Here is a 17,484-nt window from a genome sequence, read left to right as displayed (position 1 = left end):
ACCCCGAATAGCAAAAACGCTCCTCAACGGAAAGAACACTGCTGGAGGAATATCAATACCAAATTTCAAACTCTACTATAAAGCCATAGTAATCAAAACAGCTTGGTATTGGCATAAGAACAGACCTCAGGACCAATGGAATAGAATTGAAAACCCAGAAATGAACCTACAGACCTATAGCCATCTAATCTTCGATAAGGGAGCTAAAACAATAGAATGGAAGACAGACAGCCTCTTCAGTAAATGGTGCTGGCAAAACTGGTTAACTACATGTAGAAAACTAAAGCTAGATCCTTATATATCACCCTGCACCAGAATCAACTCCAAATGGATCAAAGACCTTGAACTCAAAGCAGACACTCTGAAAACATTACAGGATGGAATAGGAGAAACCCTGGGTCTCCTTGGCTCAGGCCAAAACTTTCTGAATAGAGTCCCGGAAACACAACAAATCAAAGAAAGGTTGGACAAATGGGATTGTATAAGGTTGCAGAGCTTCTGCAGGGCAAATGACATAGCTAGCAAGATCAATAGAAAGCCCACAGACTGGGAGAAGATCTTTACTAGCCATACAACGGACAAGGGTCTCATATCTAAAATATACTTGGAACTCAAAAAATTAAACCACCCAACAACAAACCCTCAAAGAAACAACTGCCCAATAAGTAAGTGGGCGAAAGACTTAAAGAGAAGCTTCTCTGAAGAAGAAAGAAGGATGGCCAATAGACACATGAAGAAATGTTCAACATCCCTAGCCATAAAAGAAATGCAAATCAAAACAACATTGAGATATCACCTCACTCCAGTTAGAACAGCAAAAATCAAGAACTCTAACAACAACAGATGCTGGAGGGGATGTGGACAGAAAGGAACCTTACTTCATTGTTGGTGGGAATGTAAACTTGTTCAACCACTTTGGAAAGCAGTATGGAGGTTCCTCAAAAGACTCCACATAGAGCTCCCCAATGACCCAGCAATCCCACTTTTGGGCATTTACCCAAATGATCACAAACAAGGCCACACTAAAGCTACCAGCACAATTATGTTTATTGCAGCATTATTTACCATAGCTAAGATATGGAACCAACCCAGATGCCCCTCAGTAGATGAATGGATCAAGAAGATGTGGTATATATACACAATGGAATTCTATGCCTCCATCAGAAAGAATGACATTTCCCCATTTGTTAGGAAATGGAAAGGCTTGGAAAAAATTATATTAAGTGAAGTAAGCCAGGCCCAAAGAAACATAGGTCCCATGGTTTCCCTTATTTGCAATATCTAGTATAGGTATGAGTCAAGCAGAAAAAGTCAGATAATGTGATGTTAGGAAAACGAACCCTCAAATATGTATTTTAATGTTTTTGTTTCTTTCATGCATGTATTTCTAACGCATTTATAAGATTATTTCTTTGTTGCTTTGTATGTCCCTCCCCCACAGTGTAACCCCCGCTTTCACTATATTTGATGTCAGTATAACATGTGGAGGAGACGGGGACAAACAAGTCGTTTAAGGATTCAGGTGGACCTGTTGCAACAATGAGAAGTACAAAATGTCATGTCAAAACCAGCTTTACAATGTCGGTTGGGGGGGAGGGGGGTATGATTGGGTGGGGGGGGAGGGGGGAGGGTGGGAAGGGAGGTGAAGGGTAAACAAAGGAGGAGGCTGCAATGCTTGGTAAGAAATGTATGCATTATCCTGCCCATGTAATTGTAACCCCTCTGTACAGTATGTTCACAAATAAAATAAAATTAAATTAAAAAAAAAAAAAGTGGCTTTTCTTGGCTGCCTCTGCCCTCCAGTGGTCTGTCATTCTGGTGTCTTTGGTAATAGGGTGTCAATAGTCATCTGGCTATTTCCTGCTGGACAGGGGCATCATGGGGCTTTATGCCAGTTGTTTAGACACCTGAGCGGTAGTCGGCAGGTGAGTGTACCGGTGGAGAAGAAGCTGACTTACTGCTCCTCTGGTCATTTCTCAGATGTGGCTCTGGATGAACTTTTTCAGCTATTAGAAGGTCCAAGACTAGGTGGTTTTGGAGAGACACCTGTGCTTGGGAAGTAAGTTGGCGCTGGAGTGAGGCTAGAGATACCAAGATGGATTCCATGGCCACCTTGAGTTTACCTGAAAATTCCTGAGCTGAGACTAGGCTGTGTCCTAGGCTGAAGAAACCTGTTGTACTACTTGGGAAATAAAGGCTGGGCTGTTAGCAGATTGAAGGGAAGAAGGAAGGCCAAAACCAGGAATAATTTCTGAAAGTAAAAGTAAGGTTACAACTCCTGCTGTCTCTTTGGGAGTTGGAAAGGCCTCAACCCACCCTGTGAGGGTGTCTGCCAGGACAAGAAGTTACCTCATCCTTTTTGTGGGTGGGCATATGGTTGATATCAACCTGCCAACCTTGTCCAGGCAAATAGCCCTGCATTTGGTGGGTTATAAAGGCTGGCCTGAGTTCTCCTTGAGGGGTGGTGGTGGAGCATGTAAAACATGCCCGACAGGCAGACTCTACTATGGTGGAAAGCTGAGGGTGATAAAAGAGGGCTTTAAAAACTGAAACAGTGCCTTGGGCCCAATATGAAGTGAGGCATGAACCTGTTGTATGAGGGTTACAGCCTGCCAGAGGCAAGGCCAACTTATTTCCCACAAAGATCCATCCCTGTTCTCCATGGGTATCGCCCTTCTCATAGAGAAGCTTTTTTTTTCGGACAGGGAATACTGAGGGGTCAAGTCTGGGACCTGTAAATAAAATGGGGGCCGGAGCTGCTGATTGTTGAGTGATCTGGCATACCATTGCCTCGGCCTTATTGTTACCTTGGGAAACAAGGGAATCATTCAGCTGATGTTCTTTACAATGGATGATAGCCACAGCAGATGGGTGGGAAAGGGCCTGAATTAGTTTCAAAATTAGGCAGGCATTAACAATAGGGTTCCCTTTTGTACATAGGAACCCCCGTTCTTTCCAGATTGTCGTGTGACAATTGGCAATAAGAAAGGCATACTTGGAGTCAGTAGAAATGGTTACCTTTTTTTCTTTTGCCAGGTGGAGGGCCCTAGTGAAGGCCACTAGTTCAGCTTTTTGGGATGTTGTTCCCTCCAGGAGGCGCTGGGCCTCTACCCGTCTGCCCTTGGCTGGAGACAATATCATAGGAGGCCTGTCTTTTTCCCTGTGAATCCACACCCTTACTTTTAAGGCAATTAATAATGGGCAACAGATCCTGGAGGTGTTTTACCAAGATGGGAAACTGAGATAGAACAAGGAAAGAGGAGGAGTAGATAAGAACAGGCTGATGGTGTGTTGCCACCACAGGGGAGGAGGTGTCCCATACAATGGGATCCACCAAATCAGGGGGGAGGGGAAAGGAGGAGGAAAAGGAGGGAAAAAAGGAAGAGGAGGAAGAGGAGGAAGAGGAGGAGAAGGAGAGGATGCGGGGGGGAGGCTCATTGGAGGGAACAGAACTAAAATTTGGCTGCTGGTGCCAAATTAAGAGGTGGCATGTAACTTAACAAGTAGGTCTCACCCCATAAGGGGAGTAGGACAGGAAGGCATAACAGGAAGGAATGGAAAAATGGCCGGTCATGGATCAGGTGCTAGGAGGTAAGTTGGCACTGGAGTGAGGACAGAGATCATGGGGTAGGAGCCAACTCACCAGCCCTTCAGTGCACCAATCCTGACTCTATATCACAGCCAGCTTAATTTCGTACCAGCTTTACTCATAAGCTCCATTTTTATGACATGCTCATACCATTTGCTACATAAACTTTCTGAGGTTTATCTTCTTTCCTTTTGGAGCAAACAATTTCAAATCCTTTCTTATACGAAACTGTTGGTTTTTTTTGTTTTCTGTTTTTTCCAATTCCTTTCCTAAGACTTTCTTTACTACCCTCTTTACAGTTCCTTGAGCCTCTTGTGGCTAGAGTTAAAAATTGCACATTTTTCCTTTGGCTTGTGGAACTAGGTTATCTTAGAACTGCCTCAGGACACCACTTGGGTAGAGAAGTTTGCTAGATTTCAAGGCTAAGAGCGGGGCTGGGTCTCATTCCTCTTACTACCTCCATTGCATATATCAGGCATGTAAGAGGGCCCGTTGATTGGGGTTTGAGGGCCATCTTCAGCCTTTTTAAGTTTTTTCTTTATGTCTGGGGCTGACTAAGGAATAAAATGAGAGGCCATAAAGGCTTGTCCCAGCTGGAGAGGTGGGGTCCAAGCAGGACCTTAGTAAGTCTAGCTAGATAGGAACATGGTTCTCGTCCCAAAGTTGAGTAATTTCCCGCAGTTTGTCAAAGTTAATAACCTTATGGGAGGCCACCTGTAATCCAGCCAAAAGGCACTGAATCATGACTCTCAGCTGTGTCTACCTGATATTGGCAATGAGGGTCCTGTCTGAGGACTGCCTCAGTTCCCATGGGCATGGTTGTAAGGAAGATCTCATCCCCATGATCCTGGGTAGCCTAATAGACTCACGCGCTCATGCTCCTCCATGGCAAGAACAAAGGAGAGTATAACATGGAGATCATGCCAGGTGAGATGGTAGGCCCTTGGCCAGGTGAGATAGGAGACTCTCGGCCCAGTGGAGTCAGATGGCACATAGGGTGGTGGATATGCCACAGGGTGGGAAGGATAACTGAGAGTCAGAGGGTCAGGAGAGGGAGCGAGGGGGGAGAGTTTTTGGTGGGATCTTGCTGCGTGAGCAAGATTTGAGATGGGGGAAGAGGAGACGGAGAGAGGGACATAAGGAATTTCAGCTCACTTTTATTGTCCGCTCACAGAAGTTGCAGAAATTGGTTAGTATACCGGAATTGAAAGTCACAAGCTGATCTTTTCAGGCAAGCACGACTGGTTATCGACCTGGTGCATAGGACATTCCCGGTTACAGTAGAAGATTAAGGTCAGGTCTTAGGCCTAGAGTAACCCAGAGGAGTGTGTGGGTCCAGTTTGGGATTTTGGTTTCCCATGGTGCCCAGGCAGCCCGGGGTAAAACTAAGGCTGAAGAAGGCATCCCTGTCTTTGCCAAAGAGTTACCAAATAAAATGGGGTTGACAGAGAAGACCAGGTGTCCCTCAATCGTTCTCAGCACCTAGACCAAAGACTGGAGGGAGACTCAGACATGAGCTTGTGATTTTATGGAATGGAAAGAGCTGAGTTCCTGCAGAGCAAGCCAGGACACCCTGGGAGGGAAGGTGGGAACTCACCTAATCCGAATTGTGGTGGATGAGCAGAAGGCTGGGCTGAGGTCCTGGTCCAATGGAGAGAGAGAGGGAGAGGGAGAGAAAGAAAAAGGGAGAGGGAGAAGTAAAGAGAAATAGGGAGAGGGAGAGGGAGGGAGAGAGAGAGAGAGAGAGAGAGAGAGAGAGAGGCCTTGGCTGGTTTACACAGATAACCAATAATATCCCAAACCACTAGATGATTGTCCACAGGGTATGCACTGCTTTCAGAGGCAAAGGCCATGAGGTCTTTTCAGGTGGCTGTTTAGCCCAAAGTAAGCTCAGCCGGCTCTGTGCTCCTGATGGAAGAGGCCTCCAGAAATGAGGAGGGGAGGAGAGAGGCGGAGAATGAGCAACGCCAGTCGGTCACCCTAGAACAAAATGAAGCACTACCATCTTCCCAGGTTTCGGCACCAGATGTAAGGTTTTAAGCAAGGAAAGAACACGCCGGAGGAAGTAAAGGTAAAGAAAGAAAAGATTGGGGCTGGGAAGGTGGCTCAGTGGTAGAGTGCTTGCCTTGCATGCATGAGGCCCTTAGCACCACATAAGCAAAAAGAAAAAAGCCGGAAGTGGCGCTGTGGCTCAAGTGGTAGAGCGCCAGCCTTAAGCTGAAGAGCTGAGGGACAGTGCCCAGGCCCAGAGTTCAGGCCTCACGACCGGACCAAAAAAAAAAATGAAAAAAGAAAAAGAAAAGATTATTAAGGTACACTCCTGGGCGAACTCCCTGGTTGGGATCAGAGGGATCGCGCACAGTCTGGTTGTAGCAGGATTCGTATGACTGGGGTCAGCTTTCAGCATGTAACTTGTTTTGCAAGTTTGAACAGTTTTGTGCTGGTGAAGCATGATTGGGACAAGTGGTGTATAATTGGGACAGGTGGTGTATAAGGAAGCAGCCTTTCTCAGCTGCCTCTGCCCTCCAGAGGCCTGTCAAGGAGGAAAAGGGAAGAGAGGAGGAGGGAATCCAGAAAAGGAAAAAATATATAAACAGACAAATGAATAAATGAGTTCAAGTACATGTGGTCAAGGCCAGACATTGTGAGGTGACAAAGCACTTCTCTCTTTGAGGTAGACAGACTCTGGACTCTGAGCTCAAGCTCAGCCTTCACCTTTCTCCCTCCCACTGGTGGGTGGAGTGATCTTCCCAGAACAAAGGCAGGGAGTTAAAGGGCACTGAGAGAGTCTACCACAGTCAGTGATCCAGAAGCTTCTGCACCATGAGTGTCTCTGCACTGAAGTCCACTATATTCCCAGCCAGTATCTCTGAGCTCCTCCAAGCCACCTCCTTGCTCGTCCTGCTTCTGCTGGTGTTCAAGGCTGTCCAGTTCTATCTACAAAGGCAATGGCTGCTCAAGGCCTTCCAGCAGTTTCCAAGCCCACCATCCCACTGGCTCTTTGGGGACAAGGTAGGAAGGAGAGGGAAGGGAAATTGGAGGGTTGGAGGCCTACACTGTCAGTCATCAAGCCACAAGACAAAGCCTGCTGTGTTACAAGCATGCAGCCCCCCACCACCCCGACCTCAGGAAACACTCAGCTTACTGCTCAGGCTGTTTTCCCAGAAACAGAGCTCATTTGCTCAAAAGAGCTTGTCTTGCCGTTCATTCAGATCTGCTGCATACCTCTGTTTTGCAGATCTGTACCCTATCCTAGCAACGTTGTACTTGGAGAGCTGTGATTGAGTCTTCCTGAGTCTCTTCATTCCCTGCCCCACCTTAGTTCTTCTCAAATATCAGGCTTTCTGCTCCTAAGGACTCTAGTTTCTCAGACTCAGAGCTAACCTGGAAACAATGGCATTAGTGTGATGTGATTCTTGTCCTGTGGGTTCATGGTATGGTGACAACAGACATGACTCTCAGCTGCTGTTGCAGGAGAAAAAAAGCTCATCCTGCTAGGACAGTGGGTAGATGATGTCAGAAGGAAGGACTGACTTGCTAGGTTGGCACCAGACTGAGAGCATTTCCAGAATATGTAATTTATAGGCTGAAATCCTGAAGATCATGTGCACATGCAAAGAGGACAGCTGCAGGATATCCTGCAGGACACAGAGACATGTTACGCATGTGGTGTCTATAAAGGTCTCTTCAGTTCCTTGTGCTTTTCTCCATATCCAACTCTCTGAACTCCTTGGAACCATGAATCATATTCTCCCTGTACCCTGGGCAAACATAGGGCCAGACATAGATGTGTGGAATCATCCAGGAGGGAAAACAAGGAGCAGCCTGAGAGTTGGGAAGGGACAGCATCAATCCCTTGCACTGTCAGCCATACTTAAGAGGAGATGGAGATGGAGGCTCATGTCCCTGTGTTTGTCCTGCCCTTCATTCCAGCTTAAGAACCAGAACTAAACAGAAGTTTTTACTTGTCTATTATTTCCTTTGGTGACAGATCCAAGGAGACCAGGAGGTACAATATATTATGGAATGTGTACAGAAATTTCCAAGTGCTTTTCCTCGCTGGCTCTGGGGAAGCAAAGCTTTCTTTACTATCTATGACCCAGACTACATGAAGGTGATTCTGGGGAGATCAGGTGAGAGTACAAGCTAATTGTAGACAGAACCATTTTTCCTTCTTTGGTACATGCCCCTGGGTTGTCAGATTCTGCAAGTGAGAGATTTCAGCCATCACCCTGCATGCTCTTCCTATCAACAATCAGCATATGGCCAATCATACTGGATATATCAAACAGTTGTGTGGAGCCAAATAAGCTGATCTCTTTTTTCTTTGCTTTTAATTGATTTGAGGTGACTTGATATGTAAATTGTCCCACATCTGAAAAACACAAACCACAAATCCATAATGATTTACTTGTCTTGGGTCAGATGATGATTAAGCCATCATCACCCCCTATAGGGAGGCAAAAAAAATTCAAGGCCCTTGCTTATTCTTTGGTTTAAGAATATGACTTATGTTTCTTGCCAATTCATCAACTCAGTCTTGAGAATGTCCAGTTACTGGTACATGGGGCCTACCTAATTTAACCAGAAGAGGATGGGAGGCAGGAGATGACATAAGCATGAGATGTACCTCTCACAGAATCATCAGGAATTCATGGCAGCGCATGACCTCCACCACAGCTGCTTCAGAATTGCTTCATTTGTGCTGGTTCCTGTTAAGCCTTTTCTTCCTTTTCAGATCCAAAGGGTAATGTTGCCTACAGATTCCTGGCCCCCTGGCTTGGTATGTACATCTAAATTAGGAGTACAGTCTACCCAAAGCTAGGGTTCCCCCGTGTTAGTCTGCCCTTACTCTTTCCAAGTGTTTCTCTAGCTCACAAAGAACACCACCACCACCCTTCATGAACTATCTCTAAATCAAGCCTAAGTTGTTTTTTTCTAACCAGATCCTTACTCCTTCCAAATGCTAGAATGAGCCCTCCTGAAGCTCAGCTTCTGCTCACTTTCCTAAAACATTTTGACATTGATTTATGTCCTTCCTTGATCTGCCCCCAACTCCTTTTAAACTTCTTACCTCACAGCTGTTATAGTCACATCAGGTGTACCAGCCCAATTAGGAAATCGTGTTCCTTTGTCTAAGAAATTCCACCTTCTTCAGGGTTGTGTTTCCCAGTTCCAACCTATGGTTCCTCCCAAATCAGTCCCATCTCAACACACCCATCTCTGGCCCAGGGTATGGTTTGCTCCTGCTGAATGGGGAGACATGGTTCCAGCACCGGCGGATGCTGACCCCAGCCTTCCATTATGACATCCTGAAGCCCTATGTGGAAACCACAGCAAACTCTGTCAGAGTGATGCTGGTGAGTCTGGCTGGCTGGCTCTGTTTCTGTCTTTCTCTCTCTGTCTCTGTCTCCCTCCATTTCTCACTTCCCAAACCCATATCTAGCATGCACTTTCAGAATCCACTTTGAAATGTGTGTTACACAATAATACTATCAAGTAAAACTTTGAGAATAGATTTCCCAAACATAGGACAGAATGACCCAGTCACTAGATCATTTTGCTCACTGTCAAGACAAAGAGCATTACAATGTTTCCAGGCCCTACTTCCCACATCCAAGTTTTTAAGGCACAGTGGACTGGAGGAGAAGTCAATTCAGCCAGACAGTAGGACTGTATAATTGGTCTTAACTGAACAGTGGCATTGTCAGAGGCAGTGCAGACTCCCTAGGCAGCCACCCAATATGAGTTGAGCCTGGAGCCCAGGTCTTCTGCATGCACTTGAATAGCCCATGAAGTAAAATGAACACCAAGTCCACATTCTCACTGCCAAACTTGCCACACCATCACCTCCCAACAGGGCTCTGAATTCTGATCCAATCGTTCTTAACAAACTCTTGCCAGAAATCAAAGTCCTTATGCCAATCCCACAAATAGAAGTCCCTATAATGGTCATATATTTTCTTATGTCTTGATATATTTGCCTCCTTCAATGGTAGTTTTATTAGTCTCTAAAATCAGCGTCACCACTCAGAACACTAATGTGTCTTCTTTCTTTTTCCTTGTTTTTAAAAAAAAAGTAAAAAGAAAGTTGCTTGTCAGATAAAAAATATTTTACCTTAACTGCTAGCAGCTAAATTTGTTAAATTCTGAAATAATTTGTGAGAATATCAGTGTCATTTAACTTACATATGCTTTAAAATTTGTAGTGTGTCTCCTCACATAAATGAGAGACTTGGAAGAGAGTATCTAAAGACAGAGAAAGAGCCAAATATAACACGGGGTCATCTGGGAAAAATTGAAAAGTCGGTGTCCTCTCCTCCCACAGGACAAATGGGAGAAGCTCAGTGGACAAGACTCCCCTCTAGAGATCTTCCAACACCTCTCCTTGATGACCCTGGACACCATCATGAAATGTGCCTTCAGCTATCAGGGCAGCGTCCAGTTAGACAGGTCAGTAACAACCCTGGAGCTACAGGGTTCTTGATCTTACTAACTGATGTGGATTCACCGGAAAGACAAATGGGCCAGCTTAAATGCTCACCTTCATTGCAAACAAGATTCTAGCTTCTGACCCAGGCCTAGATTAAGCTCTAACTCTAGACCTGACCCACCCCTCTCCCAACCAAGCACTGCTGATCCTTAGCACAGGTGGAAACTTGGCTGCTTTTGACAATCCTTTAAAGGCCTAAAAGTTACAAAGGATGTAAAAGAAAACTTACTGGTGTCTCAGTATCGTCTGTCCCCACATTGGGGAAATCTCCACACACACAGTCTCTCTACTTACAATCAGAACTCCTCCTACAATCTAATTGTGTTCTACATCATGTCCTTCAGGAAATCCCAGACATACATCAAGGCCATTGGAAATCTGAATGACCTGTTTCATTTTCGTGTGAGGAATATCTTTCACCAGAACGACATCATGTACAGTCTGTCCACTAATGGCCGCACAAACAACAAGGCTTGCCAAATCGCCCATGAGCACACAGGTTCTGTGGATATCTCTTGTCTCCCTTCTTCACTAGGCACTGATCAAACAGGCTTCCCATGACCCCTCACACAAGGTGGCTCACTGGTGCCTCTTCAGCACCTGGGCCATATTCCTTGCAGGGTACTTCCTTAGCACAAGTGTTGGGGATTGAGATGTTTGGATGCCAGATATTCTGTAAGGAGTTACCTATTCCAGCACATTGGTGACATTGAATGAGACCCAGCCCAGCAGCCCAAGCAGAGCATCCATGGGCTGAGGTTCTGAAAGGAGTCCTCACCTACATCAGATGGTGAGGGACTCTCAACCCTGCCCACACAAATGAACACTAACTTCTACAAGCATCCTGAGTTCTACAGATACACAGGTTGAAGCAAGGCTCCTTTGGGCCTCTTAGGATTTGCTGTATTTCAAGCCTGTCTGTCTTATACAGATCAAGTGATCAAGCAAAGGAAGATTGAACTACAGAATGAGAAAGAGCTGGATAAGCTGAAGAAGAAGAGACGTTTGGATTTTCTGGACATTCTCCTGTTTGCCAGAGTGAGTTTGTGGGGCTAATGCCTCAGGTCTTGCTCAAAAGCCCAGAACAAGGGACAAATCCTGTTCTCTTGCTCTGGCTGTTTTCAGATGGAGAACGGAAGCAGCTTGTCTGACAAGGACCTGCGGGCCGAAGTGGACACGTTCATGTTTGAGGGCCATGACACCACAGCCAGTGGCCTCTCCTGGATTTTGTTCACTCTGGCCACACACCCTGAACACCAGCAGAAGTGCAGAGAGGAGGTCCAGAGCCTCCTGGGAGATGGAGCCTCTGTTACCTGGTGAGTGAGAGCTCCAGCAAGTGAGCAAATCTTGACTCTCGGGTCTTTTCAGGCCTCTAAGGATTGACTTCATTTCAGGGAACATCTGGACCAGATGCCCTACACCACCATGTGTATCAAGGAGGCCCTGAGGCTGTATCCACCAGTTCCAGCTGTTGTCAGAACGCTGAGCACACCTGTCACCTTCCCTGATGGACGCTCCCTACCCAAAGGTTTGAGCTTCCCAGACTCACTCACCCAGTCTTCCCAGGAAAGAAGGAGACTCAAAATCCATGTGTTTCTCAGTAGTTATGAACTTCTCCAGGTTTCCATTACCTTGTCAGTAAATGAGTACTTCTTACTCATAAAGTACATTTTCCAACGTGAGTTATAAGCCTAAATGGCCTATAAAATTCCTTCCAGTTCTATTATTCCATGTGGTTAGCATTGTAAGGTTCTCTTGTTCTTCAGCTAACATTCTTTCCTTAGAATCTATGGTCTGATGATGCTTCAGTTAATACAACTTTAGAGGCATTGACATCCTGTGGTTCTAAGTACGCCACACTCATCTAGATGCCAAAATAACAGGATTCTTGGCCATCCTGTTCCTTGTGTATCCTCATTGTCACCTCTTTTTTCATTCTCTATATTTGATATAATGTATGAGAATTTTAGTTTACAATGAAAAGATTTATCTATATGGATGCATAAACAGGATATAAGTCAGTTTGGGGGATCTTCTCCACAAAGAGGTCTTCACCTGTGAACATGAGCTCATAACTTCAGCCATTTCTATTCACTTAGATGTAGAGAATCAGACAGGTGCAAGGGGGATATGATTCTTTTCAAGGGTCAGGACAGAAGAGTGAAATCAGTGAACTTCATGTCATGGGTCATAGGTGGTCTAGTCTCCAAGGAGCCCTCAGGTTAATGTAAGGAACAGCTGATGACTGGATATGAAACCCTTACAATGGCAGGACATGACCCTTTAATTTATACCTCATTATGTCTAAATCCTAGCCCTGCCACTTCTTACCTGGGATACCATAGGCAATTTGTCTGCAAAATGTTGCTTCATCTGAAAAACTGGGAATATAAAGAATGACTTTCTTAGAATACTGTTGGAAGGTCTGAATGAATTAATACCTCTCAGTGGAAATCCTTTATACAGAGATGTATGCTTTCATCTGATTTACTTAAAAAATAATTCTTTATTCTTTGTGCTTTAGTCTACTTATCTCTTTTGGATTCCTTGTTTCCTGCTTCTCAGTTGTGTTCAGGTATTTGCCAAGCCTACCTTCCTCTCTGGTATCTGAATCATCCTTTTCAAAATGATGATTTGTGGCACCCAGACCTTTTATGCATGCATACTCCGGCTGAAGGACCACCACACCATCCCTTTAGTATAATCGGTCTTCTGTCTATCTCCTCTATCCCACAGGTGTCCTAGTCACACTCTCCTTTTATGCCCTTCATCACAACCCGAAGGTGTGGCCAGACCCAGAGGTATGAAAACCCTGGAAGGAGAGGGCCAGTACTTCTCAAGACCAATATCTCCTCCTGCTCTCACCTCTGGGTGTCCTGCATCATAGGCTGGTAGCATGGACTTGACCCCAACCTTTCCTGGCCCTGCTGTTCCCTCTGCAGGTGTTTGACCCTTTCCGGTTTGCACCCGATTCTGTCCGACACAGCCATTCATTCCTACCCTTCTCAGGAGGATCAAGGTGAGGCATCTTTGTGAAGTAATGGAGTAATGAAGGTGAGGGTATACTTGAATTAAAGTTTTGATGCTTGTAAACGCCCAATTAATATATGACATCTTCAGACATGCCTCTGTTTGTTGCTGTTTGTGGGAAAGAGTCTTCACTTGGGTATGTTTGTATACAACAAGAATGTGTAAGTTCAGGGCAGACCATGGTGACATTGGCTCACTAGCTTTCCCAGTGGCCACCAAATTCCAATGTTAGTGGATGGTCCACACCATTGTGTTCTCCTTTTTCTTTCACTTTAAGGGTAGGGCTTTGCAAGTTCTTTTCCAGGAGAAAATTCTTTTCTCCTGGAAATAAAATTTCAATTGTTGTGCTTCTCAGCTGCCAGAATTCTTTCAAGGGACATTTCTCTCTTTCTACACATTCTCAACCCAGCCCATCACTTATTTTGGTTAATTCTCTATCCTAGAATCACTGTAGCAAAAGGTTCATTTTCCTGGGCATAAATAAGCCTGGATGCCTGTCATGGACATGTTATAGTAGCCCCTGAACAGTGTTTTACACCAATGTGCCTTGTCTCCATGTTTGCATTCTCTTCTAAGACACATTTTTACTGTATGGTAATGTTCACAGGCCCTTTACAATACTTCCAATTGTCTAAACCTGACAGGTGAAATAAAATCTATATACACTGAGATTACACTTAGAGTACATATGATCCAGCTTCAGGCAAAAAAAGCATAAAAGAGGGAGTAGTTAAACTGCCTTTGAAAGAAAAACACTGTTTGAATATAACACATACCATTCAAAATATTCCTGGTGTGTAAAATATAAAGCACACTCAAAATAACTATTAATCTGAAAAGGGACACTCTAAAATCACTACCCTGAAAACTCATCAAGAGATGCAGAAACCATCCAAAGGGACACAACTCACTAGCAATTTGACAGGTATTAGGAAGAACAAGTCTTTCTGAGGCCACATTTCTGTACATTCTTCAAATGGTAAATTGAGGAGTCCTTCCTATATTGGCAATAAGTCAAACCTGCAAGAACAAGAGATTATTAGGCAGCTCAATCTTCAGGTCAGAACTGATTTCTGCTTTTGTTGTACTCTTACATATTATGCTTGTTGATTATTACATCAATTCAAGTTTTAAGAACAAGTGAAATTAATTAATATAATGCAAATGTACAAGAACTTATTAAACCAGCTTCTGAGCCAGATCTTGTGCTAGGTTTTAGGAGCACAAAGATGAAAGATAGTGTCCCTGCATTCAAGAGTTCAGAAATATAACCCACAGAGACAAATACCCACGCTTAAGACAGAAATCATTTCTTCCTTCACTCATATTCACTAATCACTCATTTAGCAGTTTTTGGAAAGTTCCATGTCCCTGGCACAGTCTAGGCTCTATGGAGAATCCGTCAATAAAGCACTAATAGGGCCAGAGTGACAGAGGCAGGTGGCAGAAGGGATCATCTAGCTGGTCTCTGGCCTGAGCCTTTGAGATGTGTAGTTAGACTTGAGCTGAGGTGGGAAATGGACTTGAGACAGGAAGTAAGGGACAAGCATCCCATGGAGGATGTGGATGCAACTGGAGCATCAGACATTGTCCTACCTGATGAAAGGTAAGGGAAGAGCCTTCAGGAGGGAGGAAATCAGGGAGAACAAGAAACTGAAGATAGCAAAGAAGGACATTTCAAATGGGGTAGAAGGCTTCAGACACTGTAGACTAAGAAACTAAAGGGGTTCTGGAGCCTGACCACTGAGAGGGGAACAGATGAGGCTGCCACTTGAAGATTTCCAACCTATTTCCCTCTCTAGGTGGTCCCCCATTGACATGATTTCCCTCTGAGGAACTCAGCTCCTGGTTAGTGAACTAAGCAGTGGTTAGCTTTAAATTCATGTGACCGGACTCTGTGCTGGTCTTGTCCTAACAGAGATTTCATGCTTCTAAGATCAAGAGTAAGGGTAGGATAGCCCTGGAAGCCTGGGAAGCCTTGTTAAACATCAAGAAAGCGTAGACCAATGTCTGAGGTAGAAGTCTATGTGTGGGGCTGGGAAGGTGGCTCAGTGGTAGAGCGCTTGCCTTGCATGCCTGAGGCCCTGGGTTGGATTCCTGAGCACCACATAAGCAATAAAGAAAAAAGCCGGAAGTGGCACTGTGGCTCAAGTGGTAGAGCGCTAGCCTTGAGCTGAAGAGCTGAGGGACAGAACCCAGGCCCAGAGTTCAGGCCCCACGACTGGACCAAAAAAAAAAAAAGAAGTCTATGTGTGACTTGTAAAGGAAAGAGTGAAGCTTTGGATGGGCACCAATGGCTCACGCCTGTAATCCTAGCTACTGAAGAGGCTGAGATCTGAGGATCACAGTTCAAAACCAGCCTGGGCAGGAAAATCTTATCTCCGATTAATCACCAGAAAACTGGAAGCGGTGCTGTGGTTCAAGTGGTAGAATACTAGCCTTGAACTGAAGAGCTGAGGGACAGCGCTCAGGCCGAGTTCAAGCTCCACAAGAGTGAGGCTTTGTCCATGAGGGAGGGCCCTGATGTCCCTAGTCTGGACTGGAAGCCAGTGGTCAATGCCTGCCCAGTCTCAGAATACAGCCTGAACCACTTCCCATTTCACTGTCTCTGCCTGATCCAGGAATTGCATTGGGAAGATCTTTGCTATGAATGAGATGAAAGTGGCTGTGGCCCTGACTCTGCTCCGCTTTGAGCTGCTGCCAGATCCCACCAGGATGCCCATCCTCCAACCTCGACTTGTACTGAAGTCCAAGAATGGGATTTACCTGCGTCTCAAGAAGCTCCACTAACCCTGGTAGGAACAAGAAAGTCTCTAAGGGTCTCCTGATTACCATTTTGTCTTCTTGTCATGCTTCTATCTCCAGTCTGTCTGCCATGTCTTGTACACCTACCTTTATTCCCGCCTGCCTTCATCCTATCTCCTAGTTTCCTACCTTTTTTCTTTTCTCTCTTTCACCCTTTTCTAGAGACTCCCTACCTGTTTGTTTGTCTACTGTGTCCCACTGCTTGCATTTGAGAATGTTCATTTGACCCTGACCACTAGCCTGCCTTCCAGTATTTTCTCTTTCTCTCTTCTTATTTTCCTCTATATAAATTTTATATTGTTGTTGTAGTGAAGTTCCACAGCCCTAGCAGTATGAAATAACAGGACATTCTTCTCTTATACTTCAAGAGCTCAGATGTTTGGAATGCTATCACTGGAAGAAAACCGAGCTGATTAAAGTGGCCAGCCTTCTGGAAAGTCTCAGAGATAACCCTTCTTCATATGCCAGTGTAGAGCTGCACTTTTTGTATCTCTTAGAACTAACTTTTTCTTCCTTCTTTAAAGCTAGCATCTTTCCAAATTTCTGTCTCCCTCTCCACCCCCAGTATAGTGGCTCGTGCCTGTCCACAATTCTATCCCAGTTAGTGAGAGTGAGGAAGGCTGACAGGCAACTGTGACAGAACAGGCTGAGTTCCCTTGACTTATCTCATCAAGGTTGTGATGAGCAGGGACTTCAAGGCCCTCATGCCAGACCAGGCCCCAAGGCTGTTCTACTCATTCCAAGAGAGTGTCCACCACCCTATTCTAGCGTGAAAAATGGTGGTCCTTGAATACAAGAGAGGCCTGCTCTATTTCCCTGGCAGACGAGAGCATCTCCTTTGCATTTACAGAGCAAATCCTTTGTGAAACTTGGCTATGTGGGAGCCTCAGGAGCTGGCAGGTGTGAGACCTCATCTCACCAGGAAAGCCAGATGTGGTGGTACACATCTGTGGTGCCTAAGCCAACCCCAAACAAAGTGCAAAACTGTATTTAGAAAAATAATAAAGATTTAGAAAAAGAAAAAAAATTCTCTCTTAGTGTCTTTACATTTCTTTCCCTTTTCTAAGGATCCTTCTGATTACATCACATCCATGAGATAATCCATGATAATTTCTCCATTTCAATATCCATTTTTAATTAAAACCTGAGAGTTCCTTTTGACATACAAGGTAACAAGCTTCAAAGTTAGGAGGTAGAAAGAAGCTTATTATTCTGCTTAGTGTAGCTCTGTCACCTGGTCTATCCATCTAATCTCTTCTGCATGGTCTCTGCCTCTCTATCTTCACTTCTGTTTGCAATAAAGTTCCCAGTGTCTCATATTGTACCTGACTTTCCTTGGAAAAGGATGAAGGGAAAAGAGACAGACAAAGCACCAGAGAGACAGAAGAGACAAGTCCCTTCTTTATTTTTTTTTTGGGGGGGGGTCCAGTCGTGGGGCCTGAACTCTGGACCTGGGTGCTGTCCCTCAGCAATTCAGCTCAAGGCTAGCACTCTACCACTTGAGCCACAGCACCACTTCCAGCTTTTTTCTTTTTGCTTATGTGGTGCTGAGGAATTGAACCCAGGG

The 17,484-nt window shown here is 44.9% G+C and overlaps 1 protein-coding gene across 2 annotated transcripts; it reads left to right on the top strand.

The window, feature by feature from the left end:
• Positions 1-6,368: 6,368 nt before the first annotated feature.
• LOC122104733 (cytochrome P450 4A10-like) lies at positions 6,369-17,236 on the top strand. Of its 2 annotated transcripts, none has more exons than XM_042675672.1 (13): positions 6,369-6,601; positions 7,581-7,722; positions 8,328-8,372; positions 8,822-8,949; positions 9,918-10,042; positions 10,427-10,581; positions 11,014-11,120; positions 11,208-11,398; positions 11,477-11,610; positions 12,819-12,883; positions 13,025-13,101; positions 15,734-15,907; positions 16,768-17,236. In XM_042675672.1, exons 1-12 carry the CDS (start codon positions 6,413-6,415, stop codon positions 15,900-15,902), a joined length of 1,527 nt encoding a protein of 508 aa, XP_042531606.1. In that variant the 5' UTR covers positions 6,369-6,412; the 3' UTR covers positions 15,903-15,907; positions 16,768-17,236. The 2 variants fall into 2 exon arrangements, with proteins under 2 accessions (XP_042531606.1, XP_042531613.1); XM_042675679.1 differs by lacking the exon at positions 16,768-17,236 and adding an exon at positions 16,286-16,472.
• Positions 17,237-17,484: the final 248 nt, after the last annotated feature.

This window comes from Dipodomys spectabilis, unplaced genomic scaffold, assembly GCF_019054845.1.
Source record: "Dipodomys spectabilis isolate Male_0828 unplaced genomic scaffold, ASM1905484v1 ptg000002l, whole genome shotgun sequence".
Taxonomy (NCBI): Eukaryota; Metazoa; Chordata; class Mammalia; order Rodentia; family Heteromyidae; genus Dipodomys; species Dipodomys spectabilis.
The sequence above is the reverse complement of the archived record's forward strand: the minus strand, read 5'-3'. Positions and strand labels throughout refer to the sequence as shown.